The 17,205-nt window shown below is 43.0% G+C and overlaps 1 protein-coding gene across 3 annotated transcripts in view; it reads left to right on the forward strand.

Annotated features, from left to right (window-relative positions):
• The window catches only part of Fam169b (Protein FAM169B), an 85,305-nt gene continuing 68,100 nt past the window's right edge, over positions 1 to 17,205 (forward strand). For all 3 annotated transcript variants that reach the window (XM_087188304.1, XM_087188306.1, XM_087188305.1), the window contains exon 1: positions 1 to 7,243. In XM_087188304.1, coding sequence (XP_087044430.1) covers positions 7,213 to 7,243 — 31 coding nt within the window. In that variant the 5' untranslated portion in view covers positions 1 to 7,212. The remainder of the gene's footprint in view (positions 7,244 to 17,205) is intronic.

The raw sequence follows: 17,205 nt of genomic DNA on the forward strand, positions 1-17,205 counted from the left end.
AAGCCGCGTTATGCAACATCTTGACCTTTTGGGAAACACGATTAAAATATTTTTTTCTTTTTACCAAAAATACTATTTTTTTTTTCAAAAGCTGTGCAATAAGAGGAACAAAACCTATAATCCTTTCCCCTTCTGGGCAAGGCCATGAGAATGTCATTTAGGGTAGCTGCCCACGCTGCTTCTTGAACTTTCATGTGCCACGTGTGAAACAGTGCAGCTGTATAGTTCCAACTACGTAATTGGACCCCTGATTTTAAAAGAAGTGCACCCCGTTTAACTGGGCTCGCTTCGGAGGGCTGGGCTTCATCTGATGTTTTCCTAGGACTTTTAATTGGTCCCGGTGGGGTCCTTGGCTTCTTGACAGCTGAGAACAGGCGGGAAGTAGCGTTTGCCCCCCTGGCCTGCCATCACTTGCCCTGGAAGGCTGAACCCCACTTTGTTTTGAGAGGGATACAGAGGGCTTTGTACTATGCCTTGTTTTGGAATTAAAGTGGGCAATACAAAAATTCATGTTTCAAAGTCGATCCACAGCCTCTAGACTTGCACAAGCTTTCTTAGATGTCATCCCTACTCCTTCCAGGTAGCAGCTCCCTGGTTCAAGGACCTTACTGAGTTCTGCCCTGAGGGCTTTGTTTCTCTCTCAGTGAAAGGACCTGGACCCAGTGTAGAATGCACAGAATGCCCACATTTTTAAAGCTGGTTGCTGCTAGGATCAAGCTCTGACATCAGCACTAACAAATGAGGGCTGGGTGTGTTTACTAGTGTTAATTTATCCTGCGTAGAGAAAGCAGACTCCTTAAGTGCTAAGACTTCCAGTTTTGAACAGTGTTACTTTTCTGATAAGGAAGCTGTGATTATTAATATTATTGTTATTGAAGAATTTTTCAGATAGCATCTTAGGGGCTCCAGCCTGGCCTTGAGCCACTGGGCTCAGGTAATCCTCCTGCTTCAGTCTCCTGACTACTTGGGACTACAGGGACTACACTGCTTAGCCAACTATTAGTTGTTGTTTTGTTTTATTTGACGTGAGCCATTCTTCCATTAACCTAAACTCAAATGTGTCTTAGAGTTTTCACTTTCCCGCAATTCACTTAAAATTTTGCTTTAAAGTTTGCTCTAATTTTGTAATGAATAAAACCCCCAAGAAATATAAGCTTTATATATTTTTACCTAGTTGCAAAGCATGTCTACTATTGTATTCATAACCACTTGAAAAAAAAAGACAACCACATTTTCACTCTCTAAATGAAAACAACTCAGAGAAGTATGGATTTTGAGGTCTGCCATCTGCACTTTTATTTCTTTTTCCATTGTAAAAACAAATGGTCTCTCACAATTGCTGATGTCAAACACAATCTTTAGGCCCATGAAATACAGTAAGCCTGAGAAAGAATACGGCAACTGAAGGGAGATATTTTATGTAACAGAAATCATAGTGATCCTCCTTACAAGTTAGATTCCCAAGAGGAAAATATTTGTAATCATATTTGACTCTCGGATTAAGAGGGCAAGGTGCGACCCTCTAAGTGAACCGGAAGGCAAGCAATCATCCACATGTGTTCTCACCAGGGACAGCAAATAGAGGTCGCCCAGACTGCAGGATCCCAAGACCTCAAATATTTCACGTTTCGAACCAAACATAAAACTTTGGGATTTGTTTTAAATTTCTTATTGGCAAGTGATGACTTCCTGCTTAAGCAAGGAAAAGGATTAAAAGGGCTTGTTTATTGTCTCTGACACAAATAGTTCTTGCACAGCAGTGCATTTTATACCAAATGGAATTTAATCAAACTGGTCAAATTCCTTCGGGAGGTGGGGAAAAGAAATCAATCATCAAGAAGCATTTGTTTCAAAAATAATGATAATATAAGCGCTCCTCCATGTCAGACTTCTCTGATTCCAGATCAGCTACTTATTTCCACTGTCAACATACAATCCATAGCCAAATTGCTTCTTGTCAAAGCATTGGTTCTCCAAAAATGTTCACTCTGCCAGAGCAGAACTTGAGAGTCACTGTCCCATTTCCTTTGCCTCTCCAGCTTTATATCCCAGCAGGGACCAGCAGCAGTTTCTGAAAGGGTCAGATCATAAATATTTTAGGCTTCATGGGCCCTGTGGTGCAATTCATCCCTCAATTCTGAGGTTGTAGTGTACAAGGAGCCTACATAATATGTAAATCAGTGGGTGTGGCTGTGTTCCAATAATTGGCTTGGATGCTGATGTGTAATAGTGACAAGTCACACAATAATCTTCTTTTATTTTTTTCAACTATTGACAAGTGCAGAAGCCATTTTTGGCTCTTGGGTTATACAAAAATAGGCAGTGAGCTGGTTTGGGGCTGTGAGCTATAGTTTCAAAATTCTGCCCTAGAGCCCAATATTTTTCTTACAAAGAATGTGATATGGCTGCTGACACAGTGATCTTATAGTATATAAAATTTTTTCAGTTAAATGAGGAGATAGGCTACAGTGATTTCTTCTCCACACTTTTGCTTTTTCTAGATTTGAGTTACTGTAAGTCACCCATGGTCTGAAAATATTAAATGGAAAAATCCAGAAATAAACAATTCATGTGCATTTTCAATTGCGCATCGTCCTGAGTAGTTCCATGAAATATCCTGCTCTGTCCTGTCCAGGATACAAATTACCACTTTGTCCAGTGTGTCCTCTCTGCATACCTGTCCCTTTGTCACTTTGTAGCCATCTAGGTTATCAGATGAACTGTCATGGTGCCATAGTAATTGTATTCCAGTAACCTTTATTCTACTTACTAAAGACCTCAAAGTGTAAGAGGAGTGGTATTGTTGTTGCGTCAGGGTTCCCAGGGAACTTGTTTCCGGGTTCTTGGTATCTCGAACAAAGAACTGACCGACATGCTCAAAAGAAGTAACAACAGTAAGATTTATTACAAGCAAAAAAAGCAAAAGTACACTGTGCAGGGCAAGATCATGCCAATGAGAAGAGCTATGGCCCTTGACAGGGGCAGGGACTGGGTCTCTTTATGTTCTGGGAATACGGGAGGTCCTAAGGCTGGAGACTGATAGCAGTCATGGCCCAGTGGGGCTCCTGATTCAGCTCTCCCATCAGGATGGGGAGTTTTTGATCCTGGAAGGTTTTTAGGGGAAGTATCTTGGTGTGCAAAGCCCACTGTGGGTGGGGAGGACCAAAGCCTCAATGCAAATGAGGCTGGTCGAAGGCCAGGGTCATGTACTATTGGATTTGTGCATGCCTGAGGGCCTTGAGGAGAGGACTGGGTGTCTGTTGATGTTCTCATAATTTGATGTCGTTGTCTTGTGCTGGTTTCTCAAGTCTTGTCCCACAGCTTTCTGTTGTTTACTTGTCCTTGCTCTACCTCCTACCTCAGTGCTGGCAATTTCACTGCAATGTGCTCATTATTGATAATCTCTTACAGTACTTCATTTATAAATTCAACTCCCCCATAGATTTGTATGTAAAGGAAAAAGCAGAGCTCACAGAGGGCTTGGTATTGTCCTCTGCTCAGCCGTCCACTGGATGAACTTCCACAGAGAAGCAGGGACTATTGTAAAATTACAATCCAAGTAACTTGGAGTATTTGACCAAAACCCCACTGCTTTCCTTTTTTGTTAGATTCATGCAGAAGAGCATTCTGAATATGTGGCAAGCATTCTTGTTTCCAAAATTACATGATTTACGATTTTTATTAGGAATTAACTAACAGAAGGAGTCAGCTATTAACTTCGTCTTGTTTGATAAGGACAAATGGTTGCAATAGTCCCATTTCCCTCACTTCCGTATGAAATCAGTGCCTTCTTGTATATCGTGGGGTTGGACTCCAGGACCAGAGGTGATAAAGGACACTGATCTCCCTTCTGACATTGGAGGTATCAGACTTTAGATGCATTTGTGGTTTTAATCTTCCTCCTAAAGCATATCTTTCCAATGCTTATAGCATTCACTTATTTAAAAGTTAAAAATTTAGTACATTTATAACATCATGAAACAACTATTTAAAACTGTTTTAAAACAGAGAATTGGTATGTTAGAGAATAGAATACTGGGATTGTTTTCAGCAGTCCGTATGAAACTTACAGGGAAAATATTGGGTTTTCTTTTCTTTCTTTTGAGACAAGATCTTGCTATGCTGTTCTGGATGGTCCCCAACTCTGGGCTTTATTGATCCTCCTGCCTCAACTTCCTGGTAGCTTGGAGTACACATGTGTGCTACTAGTTTACTCAGCTAAAGATACTGGATTATATAACCTTGCTTATAATCTCTGAATGAATTGCTTGAAAATTAGTGTTTTAAAAGTCTTGGCATTCTTCTATGTTATTGCAGAAGATAACATTTTCTCTACATTTCATAAGAGAAAGACTTGGCTATATTTTTCCTCTATCATATCTTTCCCTTTGATTTTTTTTGCTAAACTTTATTTGATCATTTTGGCTGTTTTCAAGGACTACATCTCCTTGACTGAAGTAACAACCATTGCAATAGGAATTTGTTTACTCATTGTCCATTGGCTTGCTGGCCCTATTGTTTGTATACTGGATTGTTCTCTCAAATTTCACAGATCTCTTGGGACTGAGTAAAACAGTTGTGTTCTTGACACTGAAGAAATTCCTACATAGATAAATGAGGCCAGATGAAGGGTGCAATATTGGGTTTAAGGTCTTCCAAGGACGGAAGGGAGACTGTACCATGTATGTTCCAGGTCTAGGTGGAAACCCAATTGTCTTTTATGCAGATATGTGGCATTTTTCTTGCAGTTTGAGCATCAGTAGGAATGAGGAAGTAACCAGGAAGGCTTGAAAGAGACTCAAAAATATAACAACTTATGGAAAACCTCATTGTTTACCTAGAAAATTTATGATAATTAATCCTTTTGTGTGTGTTCTGGGGATTGAACCCAGGACCTCTCATATGCTGAGCATGATTAGCGTGTGCATTATCACTAAGCTAATTTCCAGCTCTGATAACTAACTTTACAAAATTATTGGATGCCATGAAAGTGGCTGGACCTGAGATCAGCATGAACCTAAGCTAATAGTTTTATTTATCAACAATAACAAATCCTAATGTAATTAGTGAAAAAGAAAGAGCCCATTCATCATAGCCATCAACTACCAAGGAATAAATCTGTATGGAATGTATGAGTTCTATTTGTAGGAACCTATGGAACTTCAGCAACAAACAATCAATCAAATAAACAAAAAAGACTTGAGTAAACCACAGTAGGCTGTGTTCTTCCATGGGGAGATTCAAAACTTAAAGATATTAATGCAACTTAATGTTTGTCTTAGTCACTTTCTCCTCCTTAGGGCACAAAATCTACCTCCCACAATTTAAGGGAAGAGAGCTTTCTTTAGCTCACGGTTTCAGTCCAGGGTTGGCTGGCTCCAAGCGGAAATAGCATGGCAAAGGGACATGGTGGGAGGAAAAAACGTTCAACCTCTGGCAGCTAGGAAGCAGAAAGAGAAGGGAGGATCCTGGGAGGAGGATACATTCTTCTAGCACCCACCTCTTCCAAGCAGACCCTTCCTTTAGCCATTACACCCCCACATCCTCTGAACACATGAGGCTTTTGGAGGACATCCTAGATCTGAACCACAATGTCAAAGATGAAATGTACTACGAATTAGCCCCCAACACCCCTAACTAGCTGGTCCTAATATTTAATGAGAAAGATCTGTCTTCTGAGATATCAAACATATGATAAGGTTACAGTAAGTAAAATTGTATAGTATTATTGTAGAAATAGTAAAACTGTCAATAAAATAAACACTTTAATGTATATGGGAATTGAAATATGGTTAAAGAGATCATTCAAATTGGGGAGGGGAAAGGATGTACCTCTTCATGGTGTGGGAACAAGTGGCTGTAGGTAGATCCATTTCTTATGCCATGTACATAAGCAAATTTTCAGATTGAATTAAAAATTCAAACCCGGGAGAACTAGTAGGAGGAGCCTGGTAAATGTGTGTCCAATGAGGACATGGTGTTTGGAGCGCCACTGCCCAGGGAGCTCTGAGGTTTTCTTTACAGAATGGAATCTCAGGCTTCCCAGAGGTGACCCCCAGGTTGCTCAAGGTGGTGGCGGGGGGTGCCCAGCTGGAGAACCTAAAGTAAGGGTGGTCAGTGCAGCAGTGACTGGTGGGAGCAGAGCTGGTCCATTTTTCATGCCATGCGTGGGACGTCCTGGGATCCCGCACTTGGTGGTTTGGAAGGTGGTGTGCAGAGTGGGAGGGGTTGGGGGCTCCTCTGAGCTGCTGTGAGCACCGAGCAGAGTGAGCAGGCAAATGAGTTCCAGATCTGTCCCAGGCTCAGAGGCCCATAGGTGCTGAGCGTGCAGCTAGCCTGAGGGGCCAGTCCTAAAGAGACAGCCTCACAGCTGCTGGCCACTCTATTCCCACACAGTTGCATTTTAGTTACAGTTGCAGTTTTGAGACTGGTGTCATTATATTGTCCAGGCTGGTCTTGAACTCATGAACTGCTTCAGACTTCCCTGTAGCTGAGAATACAGGAGTTTAACCACGCTTGGCTGCCAGTTGCATTTTAAAAATTCATTCCTGCACCCCCAGAAAAATAACACCTTGAAATAGGGCAATGGAGAAAAAAATGCCTGCACTGAATTTTGCTATTTCAAGCAAGTGCCAGCTTGAACATTTAATAAATAAAAGGGTTAGGTATCACCAAAAGAGGCACATTACAGTTTTCAGGGGAAAAAAATCGGGAAGACTTTGAAATGGACAAAAAAATTACTGAATGTCCTGTGTTTGTGTGTGTCCTTGACTGTCTCGAAGCTGCTGTTCAACCACGTACTTTTTTGAAAAATGGTTAATGGGAACTATTTTTGTCTAGAGAAATAGAAGCGGGAGAAAGGCGGCACGGGAAGTGGGTGTAACACAGGGTCGGTCCAGGCGCACCAGGCCCCATGGCAAATGTTTTTCAGGATTGCCGTTTCCCCCCACCAAAATAAAATAAAGAGCAAAACCAAAATGAAACGAAATAAATACTCTTGGGGCTGGTGAATAACGTGGGAGGGTGGGAAGAATGGTAGTTGCAAATCGTTTGAGACCAGGGTTTAGTAGTTAAGAAGGGTACTGGGCCATGGCCAGGGGGAGGAGTGAGGGCAATCTCGAGGGAGAGGTCTAGGTGGGGCAGCCCCGGGGGAGCCCCAAGGAAGGCGATAGGAGCCCCGGAGGCGGGGCACTGCTCAGGCAGCGCGGGAGCATGGAGGTCAAGGACACCCGCGGAGCCGCAGGTGAGGGGCTGGAAGGTGAGGGGCGAGCAAGTGATAAGCCGCAGGTGAGGGGCTCGAATGGGAGGGGCGCGGTGCTGCCAGGCCTGCCGCCGCCTCTACCTGCGTCTAGGATTTCAATGGCTGGGCCCAAGGAGAGCTCTGTAAACAGCCCTGCAAAACGGGACGTAAACAGCGGTGGAGGCCTGGGCCAGCTTCCCGGAGCGGGCGCCAGAGCGAAGCGAGCCGCACACCTGTCAGCACCCGCGTCCTGTCCGGAGCCCGCGGGGCTCTCGTGTTTCGCGCCGAAGCGTTTTGGTCTGGAAACTGCCAGATTTGAACTTCCCCAGCGCTCCAGCCCTGGGGGAGGGTGGAGTGGCCGAGCTCTCCGCCTTTCTGCAGCCTCCGTGGCTTTGTCTGGAAGTGGAACCGCCCGGCGGGGGAGAATTTAGCACTGCAACTCGGGTTAGGATGCCCCTCCCAGAGGCCTCCAGCCTGGACCACCTGGCAGGCCCCAGGTCTCAGGACCCCGGCTGGGTGCCAGTTCCACCCCAGTCTCCTGGCAGGGGCGGAGGGCCCCCCCCTCCCGCCCCAGCCATCAGGGGATCTTGGATTTGAAGACATACCTAGCCCTGGTCCCCTATCCGGACAGCTACACAAAGGGGTCCACTTCTGAATCCAAGATACGGACAAAACTCCAAAGGGCTTTCTTCTAGTCGTGCAGAGGAGCCGCATTGGCTGGGGTGGAGTAGGCCCAAGAGATACTGAGGAAGGGCCTCGAGCCCTCCTGCACCTGCCTCTCCTTCCTGTGGGGCCGGGCTGGAAGGGCGCCATCCTTGGGTCCCCTGCACTTGCATGTGGCCTGCTGCACCTCACCAACAGTCAAAGCACAGACTGTCCACCGCCTCTGGCCACGCATCTCTGTAAGGGAAAAGTAAGTCATCCGGAGGCACCTCTGCCTTGTCTTGGAAACCAAAGGCAGGAGCAATTATTTGCTTTTATGTCAGGGATTGAAAGCCTGTGAGTGGGCTGTTTTTCTCCTAATTTTAGGTGAAAGAGTTGAAGAGACAAGGTAGCCGCTGGCCAATGATATGGATTAGTAACAGCCTTTGCCAGGGTTTTATTTAGTTGGCCTAGAGCTTAAGAAAGGTTTTTACTTGGGCCGGGGACTTAGCTCAGGGGCACCGTGCCTGCCTTGCAAGAGCAAGGTCATGAGTTCGATCCCTGGTAACAAAAAAAAACAAAAGAAAAAAAAAAAAAGAAAGGTTTTTGCTTTATTTTTGGAGAGGGAGATACTCTTTCTCTTTTATTTTTGTCCTGTACTTCTCTCTAGAGAGTTGGTCCTAATGGCTCAGATAGTGAGTGCTGTTTTCATGTTGGACAAGTGGACCAGGAAAAAACTGACTTGCTATTTTGATCACTGTTGTCATCTACAAAACGAAGACACTGGCCAGGGATTTAGCTCAGTGGTTCTGCCACCTGCCTCGCAAGGTCCCGAGTTCGATCCCTAGTACCCCCCCCAAAAACCCACAACAAAGACGCTCCTTGGGGGCACAGTGTGTGCAGTACGATGCATTTCTTGGAGGTGCTGGTCCTTGCCAGCGGACCCCTCCCTTCCCCTCCCCTTGGTGTGATAACCACGAGTCAGAGCCTCGCTCCCTGCTGTTGCTGCACTCTACCCGGTCTCAGTGCATTTTAAGGGGAAAAGTAACCGGTTTCATCTTCAAGAAAAGTAGAGTTGGCCTGAAAGAGTTTAAGCATTTTCCTGTACTTATTCAATGTTTGCTGTGGTTTTTCTGGTCACCAATGGCCCAAATGACACAGAGCAGTTGCACATTAATCATTTCCACATGTGCTAGATCCTAATGGATTGGAGTTTTGCGTAGTTGACCCCTTGCCCAAGCTTTGATAGCCCATTTCCAAAAATGGTTTGGGCAAGTCTAGCCTGTTTGGGAAAACTGTTTCTTTCAGCAAGGAAGGATCACACTAAGAATTATGCTTTCAGGGAAGGCTGCATCACAGACCCTGCTTAGCTTTAGTTCTAAAACACAGGAAAAGGCGTGCACCCTTCCTGAAGCGCTCTGCTGCGTGACTTCATGAGGAGCCTCAGTATAGGAGTCTCCTTTCTTGAGTGTACTATCCGAAGGGGACTCTGGGGGACCCCACCATAATTCAAGTCTTCTTGATATGCCTGGGCCCTGCCCCTTCTCTCCATTGTAGAGTGTGTACATGTTTTTCATTTCCCTGATGTTGAAGATCTTCTTAGGTTCCTCTGGACCATCTGTTGCTGTTACTTCAGTTTAGAGGATAGAGGAAAGAGAAGGATGTCAGATGCAGCCCAGTACTGTTACTGCCCTCGTCTTTTACCTTGAACTTCCCTCCTCTGGAATAAGGACTTCACCTGCCTTGTAAGGATCAGATGACACATACCAGCCAACTTGTGGGCCCATTGTTTCACTGAGAGTGGATGCAGGGAAGGGCATTTATTTTGACTTTGGTGTGTCCTAACAATTTGCACTGGTAATAAAGCAGAGAGGGCTGGTGGACAAGAAAGCCAGAAAGCAGAGGGGCATCACAGAGGAGAAAGAGTTCATGGCGTGGCAGGCAGAAGGCAACAACAGCAAACTGCAAGCACCAAGCCTCCCTTTCCCCTCTTATTCCATCCAGGCTACAAGCCTTTCGGGTGGCACCACCCACACCCAGGTTGGGCCTTCCCATTATCATCACCAAGAATTATACTAATTCCAATCAGTGGACTAATTTAATGCCACACAACATTAATCCCAGGATCATATGCCCTAGATCTAGTCAGCTCTGGAAAGCCCCACCTCTGACTTCATGAAGCTTTGGAGGGAGTATCTAGCTACAAGTCATAACAACTTCCTGTTTCTGAAGACTTCTTCCTATCTCTGATGGAAGACATGTCCTGAAACATCCTAAATCACTTCATCTCAATTGTATCACATTCTCCCCGATGCCCTCGGATGCCTTTGTGGGCATCACCACTGTCACTGTTCTACCCTACCCAAGCTTCTGGGTTGGCCTTGATTTTCCTCCTTGCTTTTTGCTCTGATTTCTATGGTTTGCCTCGGGGAAGAAGAATTCTAGCTGGTATCATGATGGGCAAGAGGTAGGGGGGCAGGAGAAGGTCAGTAACCTTGGTTCAGGGGCCTTCCAATGCCCTTTAATTCAAAGCACCCACAATGCCCAAGCACCATACTTTGGGGCGTCATGTTTTGAGCCCCAGCACAGACAAAGTGAAAGACCAGAAAGTAAAGAAGCCATGGGCAAGGTCTGATGGGGAGGAAGCCTGAGGCAGGTGGAGATCTGGAGTAGCCAGAAGGGGACCCAGAGGAAGGGAGGGTGGGCATATCACAAAGGCCTCTGAATGAGACCAGGCCTAGCTGCTATTTCAAAAGGAACAAGAAAAAGGAGAAGGCCCAGCATGAGGGTGCAAAATGTGGCTTCCCTCTTGCATGTTTGGGCAGAGGAGCCTTGAGTTCATTTAATAAACTCACCTTTAGGGGCACTTTATGCCACATATGGTGTTCATTGAGCCCTTTGCAAGCATTAGCTTAATTGATCTTTACAATAAACAGTAAATAAATATACTGTTACCTCCATTTTAGTGGTGAGAAAACTGAAGCACAGAATTGAAGTAAGGTCACCTGGCTAGTAGCAGTATTGGGATTCAAGCGGGAATGGTTGGAAGGGTTTGGGGGTGTTGTTCAGTAGTAGAGAGTGTGCTCAGAATGTGCAAGACCCTAGGTTTCACTGCCAGCACCACAAACAACAACAACAACCAATCAAATGGAGGTTGTTGTTGGTAGTGGTCTGAGTCCCAGAGAACAGAATCTGTCTTGAGGTCAAGGTTCAGAGGGGACTCCTCAAAAAAAAAGGAAGGCCAGGAAGGAAATAATTCATGAGCCAGTCAATTCCTTAAGTAAATCCTTCAGGGATGCCCTCCTTTTATCATAAAACTTAAAAGAAATCAAATACTCTCTGCTATTTTGGATCTTCACATGTAAGTGTCCTCCTAGGACCTGGAAAGTCTGGAGATTTCTGTTCCTGGGTAGAGCACGTCACTGGGGACAGTGGGTGGCTGCTGGTGTGGCTGGCCAGACTCATGTCACTGCCATTGGTTCTCCTTGTGGCTTTCGCCGAGCCTCCTTTCATCAAAAGCGAAGGGAAAGGATGAGGTGGTCTCTTAAGAGTCTACCTGACCATGGGGGTTGTCTGTCGCCTCCTACCTGAGCAGATACTGCTTCCTCTTAGGGCAGGACCCTTGTTGATTTTTCTGCCTAGTGCCCCGAGCTCCATGTGTGTAGAATGGAGGAAGCACTTCCTGTCAAGTTCTGGTTAAGATCTTTGTTGTTTCTGCCTCTGTAAAAATGGATTGCTAGGAGGAGTTTTCTGCAGATTGTATGTCGGGAAGTGGGGTGATGTAAGCTGGCCTGCCACCCCCTGCACAGAGTGCAGACACTTCCCTCCCCAGAACTGCTATTCCTCTCCCTCTTTCCTATGCCATTCTCTGGCCACCGGAAGCCCTCCCACATCAACCCTTTGCTTTGTAGGATGGAGTGAATGCCCAGGTGGCTGGCACTCAACTGAGCAGTGGGTGCTGAAGTGTTATTTTCTGACCTTTGAAACCTTAGTCTGGTGACCAGCTGGCTGGCCTTCGCTGGATTTCCGACAGCAGCTGGCTCTTAGCTCCTCCGATATTATTTGTAGCTCAGTTCTGGGAAGTTTTAAACAGGATTTGTAGAAAACGGCTGTGTTTCATGCTACAGAAAGAAATTTCAGGGCAAAATTCAAGCCCTTGGTCAGATACCCCTGGGGTCATGTGACATAAATTCAGGGTGAATGTAGGGTGGGTGGAGTAGTTGCAGTTCAGTGACTGTCAGTAGCAACTGAAATCTAGAGCCTGAGTAAAGCTATCAAGACAGAACAGCTGTGATTCAGAAAAGCCAGGCCTTCTCGATAGCCCATCCTGGTTTGTGGTCTGCCTTTCCAAGGCCAGCGAGCAGGGCAAGCTTGGATGGGATGGGACACAGAGCTGGTGTGAATCCCAAGGCCACTGTCTGTCGAAATCCAGGCATGTCTCAACCCACCTCTGCTGCCTACCCACTTTCCTGTCCCATTCTCTGGCCTCCAGGGGCCCTCTCACACCAAACCCTTCGAATTTAGAATGCTCAGGCCGCATCCTCGTTTCCTGCTAAGAGGAACCTGCTTCAACCAATGATTCTTGATTATCCTAGCAAACTTCCCATGTTTTTTTTATCCTTCCAAACAGGGCAGCCCCAGGGTCACTAAAAACTACCCTGAGAGCTTGGGATGCCCAGGAGGCCAGCTTGCTCAGGGAAACAGGGAGCTCCTGCCAGTCCAGGTGGCAGGGAGTGGAGGGCTCCCAGGTCCCAAACCCTCCTGAGACTGCTTGGTTTTCTTGACTTGCTGAAATTATGAAAAATGTGTTTTTCTTGGAAACCAAGTATCTAACCACAACTCACAAATTCCATTAACAGAAAGCTGTGCTCATTTCTTCATTGAGTTTTGCTGAAATAAACCCTAATCAGAGTCCCTGAATATCTCAGTCCATGGTATGTACTTGAGAAGTTGATTTTGTAGAGTTTTCACTATTGCATAACACTTATTCTTACAGTATTACTCCTCTTATTCCTCAATGGGCTCCCTACTCAAGCAGTACTTGGTGGACTTGTTTTGGTGTTTGTATGTGTGTGGTAGAGTTGTATAAGATTCAAACTGAATTATAATAGTTGGTTGTTCATTTTATGTTTCCCAACAAGTGATTTGTGTAATGCATGCATGCTACCCACTTTGGGCTAGTAGGACTTCTTGGAAAAAAAATCTTAAAAGCTATGCCGAAGAGAAGGTATTGATTTACTTATGTTTTCTCATCATACATGAATAATAAATAAAACATTAAAATATTTGATGTAAAAACACAAATAAAACAAAATCTGTCCTTCAGTGAATGTCTAGTTATTTGTTGATGAATATCTGCTTTTAATCACAACAATTCAATGTGATTATTGGCAGAACATCTTCATTTCACTTCTTATTTTATATTATTTGAGATACTCCATCCTTGCCCCAATTTCTTTTTTCCTTCTCCTGTTTTGAAATTTAATACCCATGTTTTCTATTTTAAGGCTAACTCAGAAATTTTAATATTCATATTCAACTCTAATTTATTCTGAGGTTAGTCAAATTTTAACTTTCTCTGAAATAACTTAAGGGCCTTAGAATGTTTCAGTCTAATTATTGCCTTCCCAACTTATGTGCCATTATTATGTAGCACCTTAATTCTACTAATTTTTTAGCTCTTCAAGTGAGTTGTTTTTGTACTGTTTGGTCTGCATCAGCATAGATTTTTTTATCTACGGGTTTATTATTTTCTTTGGATCCATCCCTTTAACTAATCTCTTCTTTCTGAAGTCATTTTTGTTTCTCCTGATATACACTAGAACTAACATTAGGGGAGTCTGTTGGTAGTAAACTCCCTTAGGGTTTGTTTTTCTAATTATTTCTTTGTTTTCCTCATATTCTTGAATGTTACATTTGCTCTGTGGAGGATGAAAGTTATTTTCATTTAGCATATTAAAAATGGCATTCCACTGTCCCCTGGCTTTCATAGTTGGAATGGACAAAGTAGCTGTCAATCTAATTGCCAGTCCCTTGAAAAGAACTATCTTTTCTTTTTGTCTGCTTTTATGATTGACTTTTATATTTGTTATTTTGCAATTTGACCACAGTGTGTTTAAGTGTGGATTTTTATTGCTTTGGAGATTGGTTATGATTACAGAATAAGTGTTTGAGAGAAGGTGTCTTCCACTGATTCTAGAAGATTTTTTTATTATTGTTTCTTCAAATACTGATTCTTCCTCATTCTGTTTTCTCCTTCCAGAAGTTAAATTAGACTTTACTGCACCTTGTCACTCTACTCTTGATCTATCACCTCCCTTTCAAGTTTTTCCTCTGTGTGCCTTTTTTGCTGCATTCTGTATGACTTCTTCAGGTATATTTTCCAGTCTATGAGCTATTTAAGACACTAATTTCTAGATGTTGTACTTTTCCATCTAAAATCTTACTGGGTGATTTTCAAAATCTTGCCTTTTTAACTTCTGAATTTAAAAAATTTAAAGAATATTTAATAGCATTATCTTCTATATTATATTACTTCAATATCTGTAGTCTTTTCGAGGCTGATTCTGTAGTTTGTGCTGTCTCTTTCATGGCAGTTTGTGTTTCGTGTTAAGATTTTTGAAATCAAGTCTGAACAACCTCAAAGTTGGTGCCCTCTCCCTCAGCCCAAACACCGGTGTGGCTTAATGTGGAGAAGAGTCAAAATATTACTCTTTGGTTTTCTCTAGGTCTCAGTCCAACATATATAAGCCATCCTTTTGTGGCTATTTCATCTGCTTTTTCATTCTTGCTCAGGTTTTAGTCCCTTAAGAAAAATATTTAGTATCTTAGAATAATGTACAACATATTTTCTATTGGTATGTTCATCAATTTAACACTGGTAAATCTAGATCATAACAGACTCTTTCCATTGTCATTTCATAAATACATCATTATTAGAAAGCCTCCACCCCCTGAATTTCATTGATTTACATAGAAGGGAGGGGTTGAAGTAGAAGGTCAGCTTGGCCTCACTCTGCATCCTCATCAATCCAGCAGCAAGCTCTGCCATGTGCATTGCCAGAACCTGGCCCAAGTCTGCCATCTTTCCTGCAGTCTTCACAGCCATCAGTAGTCCAGGCTTTCCTCACGTTTTCCTGTGCTGTTTGTGCTGTCTCTCCACTCTCCTACTGTAATGTGTTCTAAATGAAGCACTCAGTACTTGCTCTAGCCTTGCCACTCAATCCTTTCTGAATGGATGCCCATCTTCCTACTCTTCACAAGTTGTTCAAAGCCAATGTTAAAAATTGTGACTGAGTTCAGGGATTTAGCTCAGTGGTTTTGCTGCCTGCTGTGCAAGCACAAGGACCTGAGTTTGATCCCCGGTACCAAAAAAAAAAAAAATTGTGACTATATAGGCAAAGCAATATATAGACAGAGGAATTTTTTCAAAGAAGATACACACATGACCAATAAACAAATGAAAAGATGCTTGACATCACTAATAATTAGGGAGATACAAACAAAAACCACAATAAGATACCATTTCACTTCCATTACTATGGCTTCTATAAAAATAGCCCCCATAGTAGAAAACAACAATGTTGCTGGTGACATAGGTCAATTGAAATTCTTGTGCCTTCTTTGCTGATGGGAATGTAGAATTTTGTGCCATGGTAGAAAATGGTATGGAAATTTCTTTAAAAGATAATCATAGGGTTGCCATATGAACCAATAATCCCACCTCAAATATATAGCCCAGACAGTTATAAGCATGTATTTGAATAGATATTTGTACATCCATATTCACAACAAGGTAATTCACAATACCTAAGAGGTGGAAGGAACTTTAGTGTCCATTAGTAGATAAATGAATAAACAAAATGTGGTACAGACTTATAATGGGCTAATATCTAACCTTAAGAGAAGCTCTGACACACGCTGCAACACTGGTGAGCCTTGCAGACATGATGCTAAGTGAAAAGAGCCAGTTCAAGTAGAAAAATACTATGATTCCACTCAGATGGCATGCCTAGAGTAGTCAAAGCCACGGACAGAAAGTGGAATGGTAATGGCTAGGGGCTGAGATGGGTGTGAGTGTCTGGAACGTGGAGTACAGTGTTTCAGTTTGGGATGAAGAGAAAATCCTAGAGATGGATGCAGTGGAGTCTGTACCACAATGTGATTGTACATAAGCCACAAAATGGTACACTTAAAATGGTTAAAATGGTAAACTGTACATTATGTGTGTTTTACCACAATAAAAACAGTATGAAACAACTGTGGATATTTGTTATACTTCCCATATAAAACAAGCCTTTTGAAGACAGGGACCAGTACTTTTTAAAATTTTTATTCATCGTGGTGAAATATAAGTAACATAAAATTATAATTTCAACCACTTTGAAGAGCACAGTTCAGAGGCATTATGCATATTCACGTTGTTGTGCATTATGCATATTCACCATTTGAAGGACTGCTATCCATTTGAAGGAGTTTTTCAGCATCCCAAACAGAAACTATTGTACCCAATAAACAAAAACTCCCCTCTTTTCCTTCCCCCAATTTTCTGGTAGCCTCTATTTTACTTTCTATCTCTGTGAATTTACCTATGTTAGTTACCTCCTGTAAGTGGAGTCATAAATTATTTTATTTTTATGATTGGCTTATTTCACATGGTGTAATGGTCTCAAGTTACACTTGTGTTGTGTCAGAATTTTCTTCCTTTTTATGGCTGAATAATATTCCATTGTATCTATGTTTCCTATTTTGTATGTGCACCAATTTCTTTGTGATGGGCATTTAAATTGCTTTTATCTTTGGCCTATTGTGAGTAATGCTGCTGTGAATATGTGTTTTCAAGTTCAGTGGTATCTTCAGTAGGGCTATTCTGAGTACCAGCTAATATCTGTATAGACACAGCTAACATTATGTTGGTAAGTAGATGAGTAAGCAAAGGCTCTGCTGGAATCTCAAGATCTGACTTTGAGCTCCATTACTAATTTACTTTCCATTTTTGAACCTTTGTCTGCACGTCTGAAAAAATGGGGCCAGTGCACCATGCTTTATTGGGCCTAAGGGGCTGATGAAGTTTAAAACAAGCTAGGATGTGTGAAATCTCTTTATAAACCAGAAAACTCTATACAAATGTAAGGTTTAAAAGAGTACCTTTTAATATGAGCACACATCACGTAGGGGGCAGAATTTTTCATTTCTTCAATTTAAAACCAAGTTGCGCTACCAACCTTGATGCAAACATTAGGCATTTCGTCCCCTTCTTCATTTACTTTTCAGCTTTACACAAATGGAGTCACTGCTCTTGTAAAAATGTGGTTACGTGATAC

This window comes from Heterocephalus glaber, unplaced genomic scaffold (assembly GCF_053883595.1).
Source record: "Heterocephalus glaber isolate CG9 unplaced genomic scaffold, H.glaber_assembly_v1.0 deba00001531, whole genome shotgun sequence".
Taxonomy (NCBI): Eukaryota; Metazoa; Chordata; class Mammalia; order Rodentia; family Bathyergidae; genus Heterocephalus; species Heterocephalus glaber.